The sequence below is a fragment of the Stenella coeruleoalba genome (assembly GCF_951394435.1).
Source record: "Stenella coeruleoalba genome assembly, chromosome: 4".
Lineage (NCBI taxonomy): Eukaryota > Metazoa > Chordata > Mammalia > Artiodactyla > Delphinidae > Stenella > Stenella coeruleoalba.
The window spans coordinates 33,982,947-34,005,870 of record NC_137149.1 but is presented as its reverse complement, the minus strand read 5'-3'; the positions used below and the strand labels follow the sequence as shown (position 1 = coordinate 34,005,870).

The window sequence follows — 22,924 nt, the reverse complement described above, 5'->3', positions numbered from 1 at the left end:
GCATGTCACATTAGTGGAAAACTGTATTGACAAGCATGTGAAAATCATGGAAATTCTTGGGCTTCCCTGGTGGCGCAGTGGTTGAGAGTCCGCCTGCCGATGCAGGGGACGCGGGTTCGTGCCCCGGTCCGGGAAGATCCCACATGCCGCGGAGCGGCGGGGCCCGTGAGCCACGGCCGCTGAGCCTGCGCGTCCGGAGCCTGTGCTCCGCAACGGGAGAGGCCACAACAGTGAGAGGCCCGCGTACCGCAAAAAAAAAAAAAAAAACATGGAAATTCTTGGTGCTAATCTAAACCAGTGACTAAGGCTCTCCAGCTACAATCAGATGCCCAAAAAAATTCTTTCAAAATTCACTGTCACATATCTAGTAGGTTATAATCAGTTAAGCAAAAAGCCATATACGAGCTAAGGTACCAGTCCAGCCTGCAGAGAAAAGTATAAATGAAAAATGCATCGTCAATGTCACACCAACTACTACAGAAAGTTCAAAGTGCAAAAGAACCCGTTGTAAGTACATGTTACAGTGGGTAAAATGGATTGGTCCTTGTATTTGAAGGCTTTGGTAAGGGGAGAAAATGGATCCATCTTAGGGGGGAGCAGTGTTGCGTACCATCAAAACCCAGGGTGTGGCCTTGCACCTAAAGAGATGACTCAGAGTGGAGATAAAGAACGAAAAAGCTCAAGTACAGAAACTGTGAATTAATCAACCTAATGAGTTATCAACATGGATACAGGTGTAATTGAGGAAGATGACCAATGAGACCTAACATGGAAAATAGAAGGCAGGCACTATAGTTAAATTATAGTGTAGAAAAGAATTCAGAGAGATAGGAGGCAGTAGTGGAATTAATTCGAGGAATCTGGTGTGAAATTTTTGTTGAGAAACAAAGAAGGTATTGGTCTAGAGCAGGGGCTGGAAAAGTTTTCTGTTAAAAGCTTTGCAAGCCACATAGGATCTCTGTCATATTCTTTGTTTGGGATTTTTTCAATAAAAAGTTCTTTAAAAATGCAAAAAAACCATTCTTAGTTCACTGGCCGTACAAAAACAGGCTGCAAGGCAGTTTGGCCACAGGCCCTAGTTTTCTGATTTCTGATTCAGGAGAACAAACATGAGACTTATCATCCACAATATCTAACACCATCACTCACCAGGTGTTGAACACCTGCTCATCATTTGGAGGTTGTGCTAGATTCTGGGAAGTAGAAGAAATAAATGATAGCTGGAGCTACAGTAGGTCTTGAAGAGAACCAGGTTTCTCTCCAGCAAGGTGATGGAGAGCGGGCAGAGGATGAGAAAGTTTTTGATTGAAGGGGAATTTGTCTCTGATAGGTCACAGATTCTGTGAGGTGAAATGGAAAGCAGCACTGGAGAGGTAGAAGCGAGTAGGGATCAATTGTAGGAAAAGGTTACAAGTGCTCAGAGGCAAGGATTTGGGAAGACTTATGCGTACGAAATGAAATGCCCATTTTAATACCATTGCATGTTAAACTTATTTATAAAGGTAAATCTAATGTAATCATCACATTCCTTTCAAGAGTATCTTTCAATGATTTTGTATTACCTTGGGTTTTAAGTAACTGTGGTCGCATTTTCTCCGTTAATTAAAAACACTAAATACTAAAAGCTAGTATTTTAAAACCAACAAACAATCTTTCATCAAAGCCAATGTGATTGTGGCCAACAAAAGAAATAAAGTACCATCAAATTATCAAAGCAGCAGAAGTAGCTTTTTTTTCTTTCTTTTCAGAAGAGAAATGAGTGAGAAGAGAAACAGTAAGTTAGATTTCATAAAGTACAGAGGAGGGAAAAGAAAGGTAGAAGCAGTGTTAACTTAAATATTACCTGTATCAATCACATCGTCAATTTTACATTATTTAGATTTCACTTTGGTATCCTGTAGAAATTTCTTAAACACAGTTAAGGAGAGTTAGCTGTGAGGAAAGATGTGAAATCTCTTTGTGTACAAAGTATGAGATGAGGCGAATGTGATGTTACCAAAAGCAGAGGAAGTCATTTGGTAGAGGAAACTTGTAGCTTCTTTTTGAAGCTTCTTCCCTTAGTCAGAAATGTATGTGAAGAACAGTGTCACTGCAGTGACTGTAACGGTTCCTGATAGATTCCAAAAAAAAAAAAAAAAAGTCAACATGAACTTGTTTATCTTGATGTACATTTTGATGCAATTTTCATTAATAACAGACAATCGTGGTTTTATGGTTAACAAACCAATCTGGTCCACTAGGCCAGCACCACAAATGTAAATACTGAGAAGGGAAAACACACGCACACACACACCAGCTGTCATCTGGACTGAAACTGAGTCTGTGCTGTCTTATTTCCCTGCCAGGTATGCACCCTCACTAGAGAAGACAATCGAGAAATTGGAGGAAAACCTGAGGATGAGCAGCTCCACGTTCTGCCTCTCTACAAAGTCTCTGATGTGGATGAGTTTGGGAGCGTAGAAGCTCAGGAGGAGAAAAAACGAAATGGTGCCATTCAGGTACTGAGTTCTTTTCGACGGAAAGTCAGGATGTTAGCAGAGCCAGTCAAGACATGCCGACAAAGGAAACTAGAAGCCAAGAAAGCTGCGGCTGAAAAGCTTTCCTCTTTGGAGAGCAGCACAAATAAGAATGAAAAGGAAAAGTCAGCCTCCTCTCGCACCAAACAGATTGAAAATGGAAGCCAGGTGAAACAGTTGGCAGGTAAATTTAATGTGAAGCACTGTATGCCACGTGACACTTATTTTAAAAACGAACATTGTTAACTTTGGAAGGTTATGTTCGATCATGGTCTTAGTTCTGTACTAGAATTTTCTCTAAAGTAGCAAGGCCCAGGCTTTGTTCTTGGAGATGGTAGTGAGGTATTGCATCAGCCCCAGTGTGAGGGAGAAGTTTGGATTTTATTCTATAATAAATGGCAAAGTTTTATGGTAAGTGATATGGTGAAATTAGTGTTAATCTGTCAATGACAGACAAGCCAAATTAGAGGCAGAGGAACTAATAGTTTGGAGATTGATGCAGTAAACCAAGAGTGAGGTAATAAGAGCTTGAATTTTGGTGGTAGCAATGAAGATATAGCAAGAGATGACAGAAGCGAATTCTTCCAAAATGATTATCAATACGATGGTGACAAACCATTAGAATGAAGGAGAAAAAATACTTAAGGATGACTCCAAAGTTATAAGCCTAGATAATTAAAACAGTACTATTTATTGAGGTAAGTTTGAAAATAAGATTTATGAGGGAAGGCCAGGAGAATAAGTAAGATACCTTTCTTTAGCCATGTTGAGGCTGAGGTGTACCAGGGGAATCCACATATAGCTCTTAAAAAGCTTTTACCCATCAAAATAGATCACATCTGTAGTAGTAGCAATAGGGCATTATTTATCAGCGCTAGTAGATATTCTGTTTCTTGCTTTGTCTATAGTTAAGACTTTAAAAGGAGAAATCATACAATGTGATGTCCATATCCAAATTTCAGAGATGGTATTGGCCTAGCTATTAACAAAAGAAAAATGCATATCTTTTGCATTAGTATAATGCTCTGCTTAGAACCAACCGTCTTTGCGTCACAAAGTCAAATCTCCCTACTGATTGATTTTGAAGCTCAAGGATAAAACTCATTTAGAATAATATGTCAAAGATGTTTAATAAACATTTGTTGATTGGTTGACTTACACTAAGAGAAGTAAATCCTATCCACTCCCTGATATCTCTTTAAGTTAGCTATAAAGTACAATCAGTTAGAACTTTGTGTCTAGTTCCTTCTACCTGGCCTCTGCAGTGATTGTTTCAGTTCTCAGGACTGCCACTGCGGCTCCATTTATCCGTTCTCATCTCATATTACTCTTTCTTTTAAGTGTGGTCATGAAACAGAAGTATGACTTTTAAAAGTTTCATTTACAAAGCTGAAAGTTCCTTTAAAGTTGTATCTACAACTGTGTTAATTTCCTTCCTGGAAAGCACGCTAATGAAATAGCGTTTGCCAATTGTATAAGGTGCTCTGGGTATTTAAATGGATGTCATTCTTTTTCTCATAGCATTGCTGAATCTTCCATAACAAATTTTTTGCTACGTTACCTATTTAACATATTTGATTGCATGCCAGGCAATGGAGAAATAAAGTAAAATAAGACATGGTCCTTTCCCTCAAGGGACTACTTTGCAGTAAGGTGAGGAGGGGACTAAAAATGGATAATTCCAGTACGTTATGACTGTTGCTTTATCTGACTGATGTTTGCAGTGGCTATGACGAAGTATAACGAAAGCACTAGAAGTTGGGTTTATAGACGGCTTCCTTGAGGAAGGCATAACTGTGTCAAGGAAGGGCAGGGAGATGGCAGGGCACTTCAAGTAGAGAGTGTGGCTTGATCAAACGCGCAGAAGCTCCAGAGAACACGATGCTCTCAATGGAATGGCTTTTGGATGTTTTATCACATTTTTCACCATTTTCCAAAATGTACTGCTGTGTGCTCTGCCATTTTATTTCTAATGCTTTAGACACAAAAAATGACGCCAGACGGTGATTAGAGAGCTCTGACGTTGCTCTTGTCCTCGTGTGATGGGTGTTGCATAATTCTACTGATGGTTCTCACATACATGTAGGCATCCTCCCTAGTTCTCATAAAGTGCTGATCAAGCGTGTTTGTCCTCGCTCTCTCTTATCCTGTCCACAGAACTTCTGCGACTTTCAGGACCAGTCATGCAGCAGCCCCAGCCCCAACTGCAGAAGCAGCTTCCACAGCCACCGAAGCAGCCACCACAGCTGCAGCAGCCACACCACCCCTTCACTGATAACCCTCAGTCAGAGTCTGTCAGCTCTTACACGTCTTCTGGATCCACCAGTCTATACACGAGAAGGCCCAATCCAGTTAGTCCTTTTCCAAGCTCTTCACACACTTCAGATATTTATGGAGGCGCCAACCCTATGAACCTCTATTCCACCTCATCCCAAGCTGCAGGTTCATATTTGAATTCTTCTAATCCCATGAGCCCCTACCCTGGGCTTTTGAATCAGAATAACCAATATCCATCATCATATCAATGCAATGGAAACATATCAATGGACAAGTGCTCCCAATATCTGGGTTCCTATTCTCCCCAGTCTCAGCCCATGGATCTATACAGGTATCCAAACCAAGATCCTCTGTCTAAGCTAAATCTACCACCCATCCATACGCTTTACCAGCCGAGGTTCGGAAATAGCCAGAGTTTTACTTCTAAGTACTTAGGTTACGGAAACCAAAATATACAAGGAGATGCCTTCAGCAGTTGTACTCTTAGACCAAATGTACACCACGTAGGTACATTTCCTCCTTATTCCGCTCATGAGATGGATGGCCACTTCATGGGGGCTGCCTCTCGATTACCACCCAATCTGAGCAATCCAAACACAGACTATAAAAATGGTGAGCATCACCCACCTTCTCACTTAATCCATAACTACGGTGCAGCTCCGAGCATGTTCAACAGCTCTCTTCATGCCCTGCATCTCCCAAACAAGGAGAATGACGTGCTCTCCCACACGGCGAATGGGTTATCTAAGACGCTTCCAGGTCTTAACCATGATGGAGCTGCTTCTGTCCAAGAAGGCTTCCACAAAGTACACGACGCTGGCAGTCAGGAAAAGCAGCCTTGTGCTGCCGAGGACAATGACGAGGTCTGGTCTGATAGCGAGCAGAGCTTCCTGGACCCTGACATTGGGGGAGTGGCTGTGGCTCCGACTCATGGGTCCATTCTCATCGAGTGTGCAAAGCGCGAGCTGCACGCCACCACCCCTTTAAAGAATCCCAACAGGAATCACCCCACCAGGATCTCACTCGTCTTCTACCAGCACAAGAGCATGAATGAGCCAAAACATGGCTTGGCGCTCTGGGAAGCCAAAATGGCCGAGAAAGCCCGCGAGAAAGAGGAAGAGTGTGAAAAGTATGGCCCAGACTATGTGCCTCAGAAAACCCACGGCAAAAAAGTGAAACGGGAGCCCACTGAGCCGCATGAACCTGCCGAGCCCACGTACCTGCGCTTCATCAAGTCCCTTGCGGAAAGGACCATGTCCATGACCACAGACTCCACAGTAACTACATCTCCATACGCCTTCACTAGGGTCACGGGGCCTTACAACAGATACATATGATGTCGCCCCTTGTGGTTACCTCATTTGAAAAGACCACAACCAATCTGTCCATAGTGTAGTTCGCATGATGTGGGCAGTGGGGAAAGGACACAGTATTCCTGACAAATGTGGTGAGAGGAACCTCAGCTCACCAGCAAAGAAAGAGGTCATCTTACCATAGCACTTAATTTCCACTGACTCCCAAGTGGTCACAGATGGAATCTAGGCAAAAGACCAAAGCATTCTATGCAAAAAGAAGGTGGAGAAGAAAGTGTTCCACAATTTACATTTTTAAACACTGGTTCTATTATTGGACGAGATGATATTTAAATGTGATATTTTTCCCCCTTTACAGCTCTACACATCTGTGACCACTTTTAATAATACCAAGTTTGCATAGTCGTGGAACACAAATCAAACAAGTACTGTAGTATTACAGGGGCAGGAATCTTAAAATACCATCTGGTGCTGAATATACAATGTACTGAAATACTGGAATTATGGCTTTTTAACATGCAGTTTTTACTGTAATCTTAATATTAACTTTTATTTATCAAAATAGCTACAGGAACATAAATGAATAGACAGCAAAACACTGAATTTGTTTGGATGTTCTAAGAAATGGTGCTAAGAAAATGGTGTCTTTAACAGTTGAAAATTAATGCCTTTATATCATCAAGATGCTATCAGTGTACTGCAATGCCCTTGAATAATGGGGATACCTTTTCATTCAAGTTTTTAATCATAATTACCTATTCTTACACAAGCTTAGTTTTTAAAATGTGGACATTTTAAAGGCCTCTGGATTTTGCTCATCCAGTGAAGTCCTTGTAGGACAATAAACATATATATGTACATATATATATACACACAAATATGTATATGTGCACAAACATGTATATCTATAAATATTTTAAATGGTGTTTTAGAAGCACTTTGTCTACCTAAGCTTTGACAACTTGAACAATGCTAAGGTACTGAGACGTTTAAAAAAAAAAAAGTTTACTTTCATTTTAGAATGCAAAGTTGATTTTTTTAAGGAAACAAAGCTTTTAAAATATTTTTGCTTTTAGCCATGCATCTGCTGATGAGCAATGTGTCCATTTTTATTACAGCCAGTTAAATCCAAAACGGGACTTATTGGATTCAAGGGAATACATTAGTCCACAAAACACATGTTTTCTGGTGCTCATCTCACATGCTATACTGTAAAACAGTTTTGTACAAAATTGTATGACAAGTTCATTGCTCAAATATGTAGAGTTTTAAGAATTTTCTGTTAACTGCAGGTAGTGATTAACCGCATGCTACAGACTCAACAAAGCTAGTTCACTTAAGCGATGCTATTTTATGGATCTGTATGCTCTTCAGCGCTGCCTTTGTGTTGATAATTGTACGTTGTGATGTTGTCATTTCTTAGCTTAAGTGTCCTCTTTACCAGGAAGATTGAGCAGACTGATGCCTGCATAAGATTAATAAACAGGGTTAGTTCCATGTGAATCTATTAATTAAAAGAAAAAAAAACAGGCAGCTGGTTTGCTGTGGTGGTTTTAAATCATTAATTTGTATAAAGAAGTGAAAGAGATGTATAGTAAGTAAATTAAATTGTAAACAAAACTTTTTTAACGCAATGCTTTAGTATTTTAGTACTGTAAAAAGAAATTAAATATATATATATATATATATATATATGGATTTGAAGCAGAATTCACATCATGATGGTGCTACTCAGCCTGCTATATATCATAATGTGAGCTAAGAATTCATTAAAGGTTTGAGTGATGTTCCTATTTGTCATATACCTCAACACTAGTTTGGCAATAGGATATTGAACTGAGAGTGAAAGCTTATAGCATTGTGTACCATCATTTTTTTCCAAGTCTTTTTTTTATTAAAAAAAAAAAAAGCATACCTTTTTTCAATACTTGATTTCTTAGCAAGTATAACTTGAACTTCAACCTTTTGTTCTAAAAATTCAGGGATATTTCAGCTCATGTTCTCCTTATGCCAACATGTCACCTGTGTTTATGTAAAATTGTTGTAGGTTAATAAATATATTCTTTTTCAGGGATTTAACCCTTTTATTTTGAATCCCTCCTATTTTACTTGTATATGTCCTGATGTAACTAAAACTAATTTTGTAAATCTGTTGGCTCTTTTTATTGTAAAGAAAAGCATTTTAAGAGTTTGGAGAATCTTTTGACTGTTTCAAGCAGAAAAAAAAATTACATGAAAATAGAATGCACTGAGCTGATAAAGGGAAAATTGTAAGGCAGGAGTTTGGCAAGTGACTGTTGGCTAGAGTCCTTAACTCTCTAAATAAAGATGTTTTGATCCTGTAACCGATACAGGCACAGATCCATGAGGACTTCTCTACACAAACAAAACACTTAGGGGGATGGTGTGCAATCAGCTGTACAATTATGTCTTAGTCTGTGTACATTTTTGCTTACTAACATTTCAAATAAATTCTTAATCAACAGAGGCCTTTGAGTTCTATTGGTCAAATCTTTATAACTTGGCTTTTGTCTTTTAAAAAAATGTCTCCAGTTTTTGGCTGTAACCAATTTACAGGCATTTCAAGAACATTTGTTTTGTATTTGTCAAACTGCATGATTTTAATATTTTGCGTATACCGTATATCTCACCCCACATATTTGATTACTTCATGCACATGTGTTGGTTTTGAGTCAGCCATCCCGATACGAGTGAATATTTGGTTTCTGTATCCTCCACTGTCATTTGTCAAACTGCTGGCCAACAAGAGCAGGAAGTATAGTTTGGGGGGTTGAGGAGAGGTTAGGTAGGGAGGAAGAGAGGAAATTGAGTGGCATATTGTAAATATCAGATCTATAATTGTAAATATCAAACCTGCCTCAGAATGAATGGAAAGCAGATCTCCAATTTGCTTATATAGGAATATCAGGTTGACTATATAGCCATACTTGAAAATGCTTCTGAGTGGTGTCAACTTTACTTGAATGAATTTTTCATCTTGATTGACGCACAGTGGTGTACAGTTCACTTCTAAAGCTAGTGGTTAACTTGTGTAGGAAACTTGCAGTTTGACACTAATATAATGAATCTGTGTGCATTTTTCTATGCTTTTTTAAAAAACAGTTTCATTTCATTTTCATGAGATGTTTGGTTGTCTGTAAAAATCTGAGGATGGTTATAAATACTGTAAGTATTGTAATGTTATGAATGCAGGTTATTTGAAAGCGTTTATTATTATATCATTCCTGATAACGCTATGTGAGTGTTTTTAATAAAATTTATATTTATTTAATGCACTCTAAGTATTGTCTTGTTGAAGTTTCTGTTTACTGCCTGAATTACTGCCACCTCGGTGAGGCAAAAGGGAATGAAAAGAAATTGCTTTTTAAAGCTACTTTGTAGATGGTTATTCTTTTTTTTTTTTTTTTTTTTGTGGTATGCGGGCCTCTCACTGTTGTAGCCTCTCCTGTCGCGGAGCACAGGCTCCGGACGCGCAGGCTCAGCGGCCATGGCTCACGGGCCCAGCTGCTCCGCGGCATGTGGGATCTTCCCGGACCGGGACGCGAACCCATGTCCCCTGCATCGGCAGGTGGACTCTCAACCACTGCACCACCAGGGAAGCCCGGAAGCCCAATGGTTATTCTCAATAGCAAACTATATGGTAACATCGAAATAATTAAGGCCAAAATATTTCTCTAGTTATTCAACTTTGTTTTCAAGCTTGTTTAGCCTCTTCACTTTGCATGTGTAGCCAGTGTAAGTCAGGAGTGGTATAACAGCACTTCTGCTGACCACAGGCTGACCATCCCTCCTGGTGTAGAGTCTGAGGGCTATCGGTGACAGCAGGGACACCAGGGTTGAGTTCATACTGCTTAGGTCTAAGGCCAGCCCTGCTTTCAGATTCTCATTTTCCTCCTCAAGTCCACTCTTCAAGGAAAACTCCTCTTCCTGCCTATCGGAAAGGCAAGCAATGTTAGGCAACGGGAGTGGGAAGAGGTAGCCTGGGAGGCACCAGACAAATGTGCATGTCCTCACCCACCCCACATGGCTTCAGGGAGCTGGAGGCTACATTGTCCTCCTCTCTACCCCTTCCCCTGTCATGTCAATCACCCCTCACACAGCCCCAGTGCACTCCTGCTGAAACACTTCCTAGAAACACAAGATACCAAACACAGTTACTAGTTCTACTTAGACTGAGTCTTCCAACCCTCACCCTGACCCCTTCCGAAATTGGTAGGGAAATCATTTACATCATGCCTGAAGTAAGGGAATTCCCTTTCCCATACTGGGTCAAATAGTCATGCCTGAGCCCAGGAAATGACTGCCGTTTAATGATCTTTGAACTCGTGGCCTGGGTGATTCCTCCAGCACTCTACTCAAGCCAGGATGTTAAGAGGAGAAGCAACATCATCATCAAAAAGCAGTGATTCACCAATTTTATTTTTTTTTTAATTTCAACCCTCTTGGGGTGTTGTCAACGCTCATTTCATGATCCATCCTCTGGTTGGACCTTGGGAACCTCCCACTCTTCACATTTGCTAGTCTCCACTGCCCAGGGCAAGGGGAATTTAAGGTTCTGTGAGCACAAAAACTTTTCCTGCCAGGGCCCATCCAGATCCCACTAGTGGAAGCTGGTGATGCCAGTGCCCTGTAAATGAAGGTGCAGGCAGCCCTGCTGCTTCTAAGCCCGCAAGTGGAGAGGAGAGACAGCTGGCAATAACACATGAGCCAGCATCACAAAGCTTTATTGACCCCTTGCCTCCTCTGGAAATAATTGCCAAGAATGAACCTTTTCATGCAAGCAGCCATGCACACAGCTGCCCTGTCACACAGTACCACTTGCTCCTTTCCTTAGTCTCTTCAGTTGGTCTATCCTAAAAACCCTCCCTCCCGCTTTGGGTAATTCGAGCTTCTCTTCGACTCCTGCCTGACTCTCCTGCTCTGTACCAAATCAGCTATGTAAGATTCAGTGAGAAAAGACCTTATTCATCAAGGAATCTTCTCCTCAAGCTGCAGAGAATTTTTATTTGGTTTTGTTGGTTTAAAGGCCACCTGGAGGTGAGTGTCCAGCAAAAAAAAAAAAAGGAAAGCTGGGGGAGCATCTTTTCTTTCACTTCAATGCAGGGGGAGAGTGCGGGCCACATGAAACACTTGCTAACTAACTTCAGTCACTGGGCTTTGCGGTAAGGGGCGGGGTTACTTCCTCTAAGGGGCGGGGTTACTTCCTCCCTGCCTTCTTCCCTCTCTCGGCTGAGGAACACTCTCTAGTTGTTAGAGTGGTGAGAAAACGTTCGCAAAAAAGCCTAGAGGAGAAGTCACCGTAATTATAGATTATTTCAGTTTTACCAGCACTCTTAAGTTTTCGAAGAACAAAGATACTTTTATTCCCGTATTTCCGAGGCCACGTGCCTGCATTTCCCTCTCTCTTACCAGGCAATTTCTCACAAATGTCTTTGCTTGTCTGGTGCAACATTCATTCCCTCTTGAAAGGAGCCTCTCTTTTCCTTGCACACACGCTGCACGAGTATGCTTTCTTTGGGGGCTTCCTTTTATGCTTTTTCAAAAGGAATTTCTTGACTTACATTGACATTTTACTCTCTAATCAATTCTTAATTCAAACTGAAATGAGATTTCTCCTTAGTGGATGAGTAAAATAGTAGTTACAGAGAGATACTCCACTTCTTCCCTACCCCCACAAGAAGGAATTCAGGTCATTTAAATTCACGGAATGAAGGATTTATAGGCATATTCACCAAGCGCTTGCTTTATATTCCTTGCATAGCATAGTCACAGTAATAGAAATCTGGGTGGTGTGGCTTGAAACTCGAGATGCCCCTGGTGCCCTAACCCCTCTCTCTCATGGGTAGCTCTTGACTGAGCTTTAAGAAACATGATGAAGTACCGGCAGAAGTGCAGCAGAAAGCACCTGGCTTTGGATGCAGTAGTTTTACTAGTTAAGCTTCATCTGTAAAAGTCCGTAAAATAGTACATTCCTCACAGGGACATCGTAAGGATTAATGGGAATGTAAAACTTTAAGTACAAACTCAAATACACGGTTATTCTTGCAAAGTTTTTCCTCTCCCTCCCTCCCTACCCTTTGCTTCCTGCTAGAAGGTGCATCCCACTGACCACACTTTAGTGCCCACCCAGCTGACTTCCCACAACACGACCCCGAATTCCCTCGCCTGACCAAACAGGTTTGCATAACACCATAAGAGCTCTTGATTATGAAGCAGCACTAGGACCTCCAAGCTAGAGAGAAGACAGTGACAAAACAAGGAAATAATCCTCTGTCCTATAATCTTATCAACCCTCAAATTGGTTTTCAGATGAAGTAATAATCCCCTAGTGACTCTGTGAAAATTCCAGTAGTTGGAATGACATCAGTTTCTAAGATACCAAATACACATCAAAGACCAATAAGAAGCTTAACCAATTTGAGTTAAAAGCAGAAGGAAAAAAAAATTAACCAAAGGAAAAAAATAAATGATTGAGGAAATTATATTTTTATTTCCTTTCCTTACAATGTCATCTACTAACAGGTGTATTTCGTGGAATTAGTGTTTATAATATCCATGTTTCAAATACACGTATTTGAATAAAATATTTTTAAGGCAGAGTATATTAAAATGGAAGGGAGTTATGTTCCAAATATTATGTATCATTGATTTTTAAAAATTTTTGTTTTTATATTCCCTAGGAGATGACCTACAATAAAGAACTATAGCTCTGGGTTCAAATCCTGGCTCTGCGTTACTAGCTGTGCGACCTTGGGCTATGTGCTAATCTGTCCTGTATTTTCCTCAATTTCTGCATCTGAAGAATGAAAATAATAATAACTATGTCACAAGGTTGTTGTGAGGAATACATGAATTCAAAGCACATCAAAAGAACTAAAAAAACAAAAGCCAGATATTATAATTATGTTAATTAGTTGAACTGAAGCTGTAATTTCCTACCATAGTGGTTTTATTTTATGCATTTTCAAGTCATTAGTGAGAAAAAGGAAGTACATTTAAACTGTACAAAGTCATGGATAAGCAGATTTGAATGAGACCTTAGAGATCACCTTTCCCAACACCTGGTTTTATATAATCATTCATTCATTCACTCATTCATCCATCCATTAAGAAATAGTTTTAAACACTCTTAAAAATTGTGTCACGTGCATTTCTGGGAGTTAGGCATCCAGCAATGAGCAAAACCAGTAAGTCCCTATCCACTTGGAGCTTATATTCTAGTTAGGAGAGAGACACAGAATAAAGTAGCTAAGTACACAGAGGAAAAGTAAGGCAGGGTAAGGGAAAAGGGAGCAGTGACTATTGGGAGGGATGCTGGATTTTTTAAATATCAGTTAGTCAAGGAAGTTTTACTGATAAGGTAATATTTGAAGGCAATGAAGATACAAGCCATGTGGATATTTGAGAAAGAGTATATCAAGCAGAGAGAAACAGCAAGAGAAAAGCCCTAAAGTGTGCTAGCAAATATAGGAAGGTTGTGGCTGGAGCAGAACAAGCAATGAAGAGAGTGGTGGGGATAAGGTTAGATGGTGGAGGGGGTCCCTGTTATAGAGCATTGTAAGTCTTTTGGCCTTTACCCTAAGACGATGATATTAGAGGGTTCTCAGAAGAGGAGGAACATGACCTGATTAGGGTTTTAAAGGATAACTCTATGTTAAGAACGGATTTTAAAAGGCAAGACAGATCCAAGCTCATGAAGTTAATAGGTCATGTCAAAATTTTAATCCAAAACGTTCTTTTCCAAGATACATAATAACTAAACTGTCTAAAGCCAAAGAAAAATAAGAATTGAAAAGAGGCAAGAGAAAAAAATTCTCTCATACAAAGGAACCCACATAAGGCTATCAGTGGATTTCTCAACAGAGACCTCACAGGTCAGGAGAGAATGGAATGACATAGGCAAAGTGTTAAAGAAAGAAACTGCTAACCAACACTATTCTACCAAGCAAAGTTGTTCTTCAGAACTGAAGGTGAAATAAAGACTTTCCCTAATAAACAAAAGGAAATTGATGACCATTAAACCAACCTTACAAGAAGTGCTGAAATGAGTTATTTGATTTGAAACAAAAGAATGCTTACTAGTAAAAAAAAAAAAAAAAAGAAGAATGCTTACTAGTAAAATGAAAACATAAAAATATACCACACATTGGTAAAGATTAGCAAATAGATTCAGAATACTCTAATACTATAATATGGTGATGTGCTAACTACTTAATTCTAGAGTAAAGGTTAAGGCACAAAAGCATAAAAATAGCTCTAGCTTCAACAAGTTGTTAATGGATACACAATTAAAAAAAAAATGGTTAAAGATGACATCAGAAACATAAAAGGGGGAGAGAGTAAAAATATAGTTTTTATATGCAGTCAAAGTTATCAGTGCAAATTAGACTGTTATATATACAAGATGTTTTGGGACTTCCCTGGCAGTCCAGTGGTCAGGACTCAGTGCTTTCACTGCCGTGGCTCTGGGTTCAATCCCTGGTGAGGTAACTAAAATCTCACAAGCTGCATGGCGTGACCAAAAACAAATAAACAAAACACAAACAAAACAGCTGTTTTATGTAAACCTCATGGGAAATACAAAGCCAAAATCTACAACAGATACACAAGATAAAGAGAAGGGAATCAAAGCATTCCACTACAGAAAGTCATCAACTTACAAAGAAAGGCAGGAAAAAGAAGAAAAGAAAACCAGAACTTCAAAACTTACCTACCAATAATTACTCTAAATATTAATGGACTGAATTCTCAAATGAAAAGGCATAGAGTGGCTATATGGATTAAAAAAACAAGATCCAACTATATGCTGCCTACAAAAGACTCACTTCAGCTTTAAGGACACACATGGATCAAATGAAGAGTAGACATATTCCATGCACTTGGAAACCAAGAGAGCAGGAGTAGCTATATTTATATCAGAAAAAAAAAATAGAATTTAAGCCAATAACAATATCTAGAGGAAAACATGGACATTATAATGATAAGGGTGTCAGTTTATTAAGAAGATAAAACAATCATGAGTATATACACACTCAACATTAGAGCACCTTAAATATATTAAGCAAATACTAATAGGTCTGAAGGGAGAACTAGACAATAATGCATTAATAGTAGGGGACTTCAGTACTCCATTTTCAACAATGGAGAGATACCAAGACAGAAAAACAAGGAAATGTTAGACTTGAACCAAACTTTAGACCAAATAAACCCACCAGACATATACAGAAGAATGGTCTAACAGCAAAAGAATACAGATTCATCTCAAGCTTAAATGAAACTTTCTTCAGAATAGATCACATAATATGTGACAAAACAAGTCCTAGCAAATATAAGAAGACTGAAATCATAAAAGTATCTTTTCCAGTCACAATGGTATGAAACTAGAAATCAATAACAAGAGAAAAGCTGGAAAATTCACAAATATGTGCAGATTAATCAATATACTCATGAAAATCCAATGGATCAAAACAAGAAAGGGTACAAATAGATGGAGAGATATACCATGTTCTTAAATTGGAAGAATCAACATTGTGAAAAGGACTCTACTACCCAAAGCAATCTACAGATTCAACGCAATCCCTGTCAAGCTACCACTGGCATTTTTCACAGAACTAGAACAAAAAATTTCACAATTTGTATGGAAAAACAAAAGACCCCAAATAGCCTAAGCAATCTTGAGAAAGAAAAACAGAGCTGAAGGAATCAGGCTCCCTGACTTCAGACTATACTACAAAGCTACAGTAATCAAGACAGTATGGTACTGGCACAAAAACAGAAAGATAGATCAATGGGACAGGATAGAAAGCCCAGAGATAAACCCATGCACATATGGTCACGTTATCTTTGATAAAGGAGGCAAGAATACACAGTGGAGAAAAGACGCCCTCTTCAATAAGTAGTGCTGGGAAAACTGGACAGGTACATGTAGAAGTATGAGATTAGAACACTCCCTAACACCATATACAAAATTAAGCTCAAAATGGATTAAAGACCTAAATGTAAGGCCAGAAACTATCAAACTCTTAGAGGAAAACATAAGCAGCACACTCTATGACATAAATCACAGCAAGATCCTTTTTGACCCACCTCCTAGAGAAATGGAAATAAAAACAAAAATAAACAAATGGGACCTAATGAAACTTAAAAGCTTTTGCACAGCAAAGGAAACCATAAACAGGACTAAAAGACAACCCTCAGAATGGGATAAAATATTTGCAAATGAAGGAACTGACAAAGGATTAATCTCCAAAATTTACAAGCAGCACATGCAGCTCAATAAGAAAAAAAAACAAACAACCCAATCCAAAAATGGGCAGAAGACCTAAACAGACATTTCTCCAAAGAAGATATACAGATTGCCAACAAACACATGAAAGAATGCTCAACATCATTAATCATTAGAGAAATGAAAATCAAAACTACAATGAGATATAATCTCACACTGGTCAGAATGGCCATCATCAAAAAATCTAGAAACAATAAGTGCTGGAGAGGGTGTGGAGAAAAGAGCACACTCCTGCACTGCTGGTGGGAATGTAAATTGATACAGCCACTATGGAGAACAGTATGGAGGTTCCTTAAAAAACTACAAATGGAACTACCATAAGACCCAGGAATCCCACTACTGGGCATATACCCTGAGAAAACCATAATTCAAAAAGAGTCATGTACCAAAATGTTCATTGCAGCTCTATTTACAGTAGCCAGGAGATGGAAGCAACCTAACTGTCCATCATCGGATGAATGGATAAAGAAGATGTCACACATATATACAATGGAATATTACTCAGCCATAAAAAGAAATGAAATTGAGTCATTTGTAGTGAGGTGGATGAACCTAGAGTCTGTCATACAGAGAGAAGTAAGGTAGAAAGAGAAAAACAAATACCATATGCTAACATATATATACGGAATCTAAAAAAAAAAAAATTAGTTATGGAGAACCTAGAGGCAGGACAGGAATAAAGATGCAGACGTAGAGAATATACTTGAGGACATGGGGAGGCGGAAGGGTAAGCTGAGACGAAGTGAGAGAATGGCATGGAATTATATACACTACCAAATATGAAATAGATAGCAAGTGGGAAGCAGCTGCATAGCACAGGGAGATCAGCTCGGTGCTTTGTGACCACCTAGAGGGGTGGGATAAGGAGGGTGGGAGGGAGGGAGATGCAAGAGGGAAGAGATACGGGAACATATGTATATGTATACCTGATTCCCTTTGTTATAAAGCAGAAACTAACACCATTGTAAAGAAATTATACTTCAATATAGATGTTAAAAAAAACAAAACAAAAAAAAAAACAAAGAAAAAAAAGCAAGGGAAATCAAATAGCTTAGAAACAAATTAAAAAATGAAGGTACAACATATCAAAAATGATGGGATGCTGCAAGAACTGTTCTAAAAAGGAATTTTATATATTCATATATTAATGTGTATATTAATAAAAAAGAAAAATCTCAAATAAGCAATGTAAATTTACATCTCAAGGAACTAGAAAATAGAACAAATTAAGCCCAAAGTTAGCAGAAGGAGGTCAGTACCAAAATCAGAGCAGAAATTAATGAAATAGAGACCACAAAAACAATAGAAAATATCATTGAAATTAAAAGCTGTTTTTTTGAAAAGATAAAGAAAATTCATGAACTTTTAGTTAGACAAACTTAGAAAAACTGAAAGAGGATGAGGACTCAAAATTAGAAATGCAAGAGGAGATATTACAACTGATACCTCAGAAATACAAAGTATTATAAGAGACTACTAAAAACAATTATATGTCCAAAACTGAATAACCTAGAAGTGGATAAATTCCCAGAAACAGAAAAATTCCTAGAAAGACTGAATCATAAAGAAACAAAATATGAACAGACCAATAATGAGTAAGGAGATTGAATCAGTAATCGTACCTCTCAACAAACAATACTCCAGGACCAGACTGCTTCACTGGTGAATTCTACCGAACATTTAAAGAACAAACACCCACTTACATCAATGGATAGATCACCTAGGCAGAAAATCAATAAGGAAACAATAGCCTTAAATGACATATTCCACCAGGACTTAATATCTATAGAATATTCCATCCAAAAACAGCAGAATATACCTTCTTCTTAAATGCACACAGAACCTCGTCCAGGATTGATCACATGCTAGCCACAAAACAACTGTCACAAAATTTAAGACAACTGAAGTTATATCAAGCTTCTTTTCCGACCACAATAGTATGTAACTAGAAATTAATTACAGGAAGAAAACTGGAAAAAGCACAAACATGGAGACTAAGCAACGTGCTACTAAAAATACAATGGATCAATGAAGAAATCAAAAAAGAAATGAAAAAATACCTTGAGACAAATGAAAATAGGAACACAACTTTATAAATCTATGGGACACAGCAAAAGCAGTTCTAAGAGGAAGTTTACAGCCATACAGGTCTACTTCAAGAAACAAGTAAAGCTCAAACAACCTAACTTTCCATCTAAAGGGATTAGAAAAAGAACAAATCATGCCCAAAGTCAGCAGAAGAAGGAAATAATAAAGATCAGAGAGGAAATAAAGAACAACAACAACAACAAAAAACCAGTAGAAAAGACTGATAAACTTAAGAGCTGCTTTTTAAAAATTTAAAAAAGAAAAGATGAGCATTTAACCAGACTCATCAAGAAAAAGGAGAGGGCCCAAATAAAATAAAATTAGAAATGAAAGAGGAGAAGTTACAACCTATATCACAAAAATACAGTCAAAAGAGAATACTATAAACAGTTATATGCCACTAAACTGAACAACCTAGAAGAAATGGATACAGTCTTAGAAACATATAATCTTCCAAGACTGAATCAGAAAGAAATAGAAAATCTGAATGATCATTCACTAGTAATAAAATTGAATCAGTAATAAAAAATTCCCAACAAACAGAACAGGCTGCTTCACAGGGGAATTCTACCAAACATTTAAAGAAGAGTTAATATCTATTTTTCTCAGACTATTGTAAAAAATTGAAGAGGAGGGAATACTTCCAAACTCATTCTACAAGGCCAGCTTTACCCTGATATGAAAACCAGACAAAGACACTAAAAAAAAAAATACAGGCCAAAATCCTTGATGAGCAGACATGCAAAAATCCTCAACAAAATATTAGCAAATCAAATTCAACAACACATAAAAAGGATCATACATCATGATTGACTGAGATTTATCTCAGGGATTCAAGGATGATTTAATATCCACAAATCAGTCAATGTGATACACACATTAACAAAACAAAGTAAAAAAATTACATGATAATCTCAATAGATGCAAAAAAATCATTTGACAAAATTCAACATCCATTTAAGATAAAAGCTTTTATCAAAGTTGGTATAGAGAGAACATATCTCAATATAATAAAGGAGATTTATGACAGGCCCACAGCTAACATCATTCTTACTGGTGAGAAGCTGAAAGCTTTTACTCTAAGATCAGGAACAAGACAAGGATGCCCACTCTTGTCACTTTTATCCATCATAGTGTTGATAGTCCTAGCCACAGCAATCAGACAAGGGAAAAGAAAATAAAAAGGATCCAAATTGGAAAGGAAGAGGTAAAACTGTCATTATTTGCAGATGACATGATATGCTATATAGAAAACCCTGAAGACTCCACCAAAAAACTATTAGAGCTAATACGTGAATTCAGTGAAGTTGTAATATACAAGATTTACAGAAATCTGTTGCACTTTTTACATTAATAATGAACTATCAGAAAGAGAAGTCAAGAAAACCATCCCACTTATAATCAAGTCAAAAAGAATAAAATACCTAGGAATAAATTCAACCAAGGATATGAAAACTATAAGACATTGATGAAGAAAATTGAAGACAATACAAATAAGTAGAAAGATACTCTGTGTTCATGGACTGGAAGAATTGTTAAAATGTCCATACTACCCAAAGCAATCTACAAATTTAATGCAATAACTATCAAATACTCATGATATTATTCACAGAACAAGAACAAATAATCCTAAGATTTGTATGGGACCACAAAAGACCCTGAATAGCCAAAACAATCTTGAGAAAAAACAAGGCTAGAGGTATCATACTCCCCAACTTCAGACTACACTACAAAGCTACAGTAATCAAAAGAGTATGATACTGGCACAAAAAGAAATATAGATCAACGGAACAGAATAAAGAGCCCAGAAACAAATCCATACTTATATGGTCAACTAATCTATGAAAAAGGATGCAAAAATGTACAATGTGGAAAAGACAGTGTCTTCAATAAGTGGTTCTGAGAAAACCAGACAGCTACTTGTAAAAGAATGAAACTAGAACATTTTCTCACACCATATACAATAATAAATTCAAAATGAATTATAGACCTAAATGTGGGACCTTAAACCATAAAACTCCTAGAAGAAAACAAGCAGTAAGCTATTTGACTTTGGTCTTAGCAATATTTTTTGGATCTGTTTCCTCAGAGAAGGGAAACAAAAGCAAAAAGTATGCAAATGGGACCTAATCAAACTTAAAAGCTTTTGCAAAGCAAAGGAAACCATCAACAAAAAGAAAAGTCAACCTACTTTCCTCAATATCTTGGGAGCAGATATTTGCAAACAGTATGTTTGATAAGGGGTTAATATCTAAAATATTTAAACAACTCATAAAATTTAATATCAAAAATAAAAGCAACTCAATTAAAAAATAGGCAGAGAACCAGACCTGAATAGGCATTTTTCCCAAAGAAGACAGGCACATGAAAAGATGACCACCATCACTAATCATCAGGGAAATGCAAATCAAAACTGCAATATGATATCACCTCACACCTGTCAGAATGGTTATTAACAAAAAGACAACAAATAACAAGTGTTGGCAAGGCTGTGAAGAAAAGGGAACCCTCATTCATTGTTGGTAGGAATGTAACTTGGTGCAGCCACTATGGAAAAAGTATGGAGGTTCTTCAAAAATAGAACTATCATGTGATCCAGCATTACATTCCTGGGTATTTATCTGAAGAAAACAAAAACACTAATTCAAAAAGAAATACACACTCTTATGTTCATTGCAACATTATTTACAATAGCCAAACTATGGACGTAACTTAAGTGCCCATTTATAGATGAATGGATAACACAACACATACACACACACACACACACACACACACACGCACACGCACACGCACACACACACTAATAATACTCAGCCATAAAATAATGAAAATTTGTGACAACATGGATGGACCTGGAGGGTATAATGTTCAGCGAAATAAGACAGGAGAAAATACTCTATGGTTTCACTTACATGTAGAATCTAAAAAAACAAACAATTATAATGAAACAGAAACAGACTCACAGATACAGAGAACAAATTAGTGGTTACTAGAGGAGAGAGAGTGGGAGAAGGGGCAAAATAGATAAAAGGGATTAAGAGGGACAAAATAGTAGGTTAAAATATATGTGACAAGGATGTAATGTACATCACAGGGAATGTAGTAAATATTTTAATAACTTCCTCTTGCATAAAATATATAAAAATATTGAATTACCTGAAACTAATAAGTCAAACACAATTCAATAAAATTTTTAAAAATAAAAATGAAGAATTAACGACAATCCTTCTCAAGCACTTCCAAAAAATTGATGTAGAGAGAACACTTATATATTTATTTTACAAGGCCAGCATTACCTTGATACCAAACAAGACAAGGACGTTACAAGAAAATAATATTACTGGCCAATATCCTGATGTACATAGATGTAAAAACACTCAACAAAATATTAACAAGCCAAATTCAACAATAAATTAAAGTAATCATACACAATGATTAGGTTGGATTTATTCCACTGATGCAAGGATGGTTCAACATCTGCAAAATCAATGAATATGATATACCATGTTAACGAAATGAAGGATAAAAATCATATGGTCATCTCAACAGATGTCAGAAAGGCATTCAACATCCATTCTGATAAAAATTCTCAACGAAGTGAGTATAGAGGAAATGTACCTCAACATAATAAAGGCAATATATGACAAACTCAAACATACTCAATGATGAAAAGCTGGAAACTTTTCTTCTAAGATCAGAAACAAAACAAGGATGTCCACTCACCTAAGCCAGACCAATTAGGCAAGAAAAAGAATAAAAAGGTATACAAATTAGAAAGAAGTTAAACAGTCACCATTTGCAGATACAATATATTTTATGTAGAAAACCATAAGGACACCACCAAAGAATGTTAGAACTAATAAAGGAATTCAGTAAGGTTGTGGGATACAAAAATCAACATAGAAAAATCAGTTGCAATGTTATATACTAAGCTATTAGAAAGAGAAAATAAGAAAACCATCTCATTTACATTTCTATATACATCTGCATCTAAAAGAATACCTAGGAATAAATTTAACCAAGATTTAACCAATAAATTTAACTAAGACACTGATGAAAGAAATTGAATATACAAATAAATGGAAAGATATTCTGTGCTGTTGGATTGAAAAAGTATTGTTAAAATGTTTATGTTACTCAAAGCAAACTACAGATTCAATGTAATTCCTGTCAAAATTCCAATGGCATTTTTCACAGGTGTAGAAATAAATTACCCTAAAATTAGTATGGAACCACAAAAGAGCATGAATAGCCAAAGCAATCTTGAGAAACATGAACAAAGCTGGAGGCATCAAAATTTCTGACTTCACACGATATTACAAAACTATAGAAATCAAAACCAGATGGTATTGGCAAAAAAATCTAGACACATAGATTAATCGAACAGAACAGAGAGCCCAGAAGTAAAACCATGCATATAT

The 22,924-nt window shown here is 37.5% G+C and overlaps 1 protein-coding gene across 2 annotated transcripts in view; it reads left to right on the top strand.

Annotated features, from left to right (window-relative positions):
* TET2 (tet methylcytosine dioxygenase 2) overlaps positions 1–6,483 on the top strand; it is a 130,171-nt gene extending 123,688 nt beyond the window's left edge. For both annotated transcript variants that reach the window (XM_079920811.1, XM_079920810.1), the window contains 2 exons: positions 2,346–2,700; positions 4,674–6,483. In XM_079920811.1, coding sequence (XP_079776937.1) covers positions 2,346–2,700; positions 4,674–6,130 — 1,812 coding nt within the window. In that variant the 3' untranslated portion in view covers positions 6,131–6,483. The remainder of the gene's footprint in view (positions 1–2,345; positions 2,701–4,673) is intronic.
* Positions 6,484–22,924: the final 16,441 nt, after the last annotated feature.